This window comes from Myotis davidii, unplaced genomic scaffold, assembly GCF_000327345.1.
Source record: "Myotis davidii unplaced genomic scaffold, ASM32734v1 scaffold110, whole genome shotgun sequence".
In the NCBI taxonomy this organism is placed as follows: domain Eukaryota; kingdom Metazoa; phylum Chordata; class Mammalia; order Chiroptera; family Vespertilionidae; genus Myotis; species Myotis davidii.
Window position 1 is genome coordinate 2,852,939 of NW_006283436.1, and position 314 is coordinate 2,853,252.

Genomic DNA, 314 nt, shown 5'->3' on the forward strand with positions numbered 1-314 from the left:
AGTAAGTTTTAGAAACCAATATTCTTTTTTTTTTTAAATGTTGCTTTTGGATATAAATATTTAGGCAGAACTTTGGGTTTATATTCGATGGTATAAGCTTAACTTTAGAAAATCTGTAAAACCTCAAGAAGAAATATTATAGGAATCACAACTAAAAATGTTTTGAAACAATTATAAGGAAAGCAATAATAATGTTTACTTACATATATCAGGAGGTGCAGTGGCCACATGAGACTCATCAGAACCTGAGGATCCTGCAGTTGAAAAGGCTTTGGGATTGACAACCCTTTTAATTAAAGAGTAAAATCCTGGGA

The 314-nt window shown here is 30.9% G+C and overlaps 1 protein-coding gene across 3 annotated transcripts in view; it reads right to left on the reverse strand.

Annotated features, from left to right (window-relative positions):
• MMADHC (methylmalonic aciduria and homocystinuria, cblD type) overlaps positions 1–314 on the reverse strand; it is a 21,829-nt gene that overhangs the window by 14,384 nt on the left and 7,131 nt on the right. For 2 of the 3 annotated variants that reach the window (XM_015563814.1, XM_015563812.1), the window contains exon 4: positions 204–314. This exon is cut by the window's right edge and continues 1 nt beyond it. In XM_015563814.1, coding sequence (XP_015419300.1) covers positions 204–314 — 111 coding nt within the window. The remainder of the gene's footprint in view (positions 1–203) is intronic. The other variant, XM_006753600.2, reaches the window with a different exon arrangement.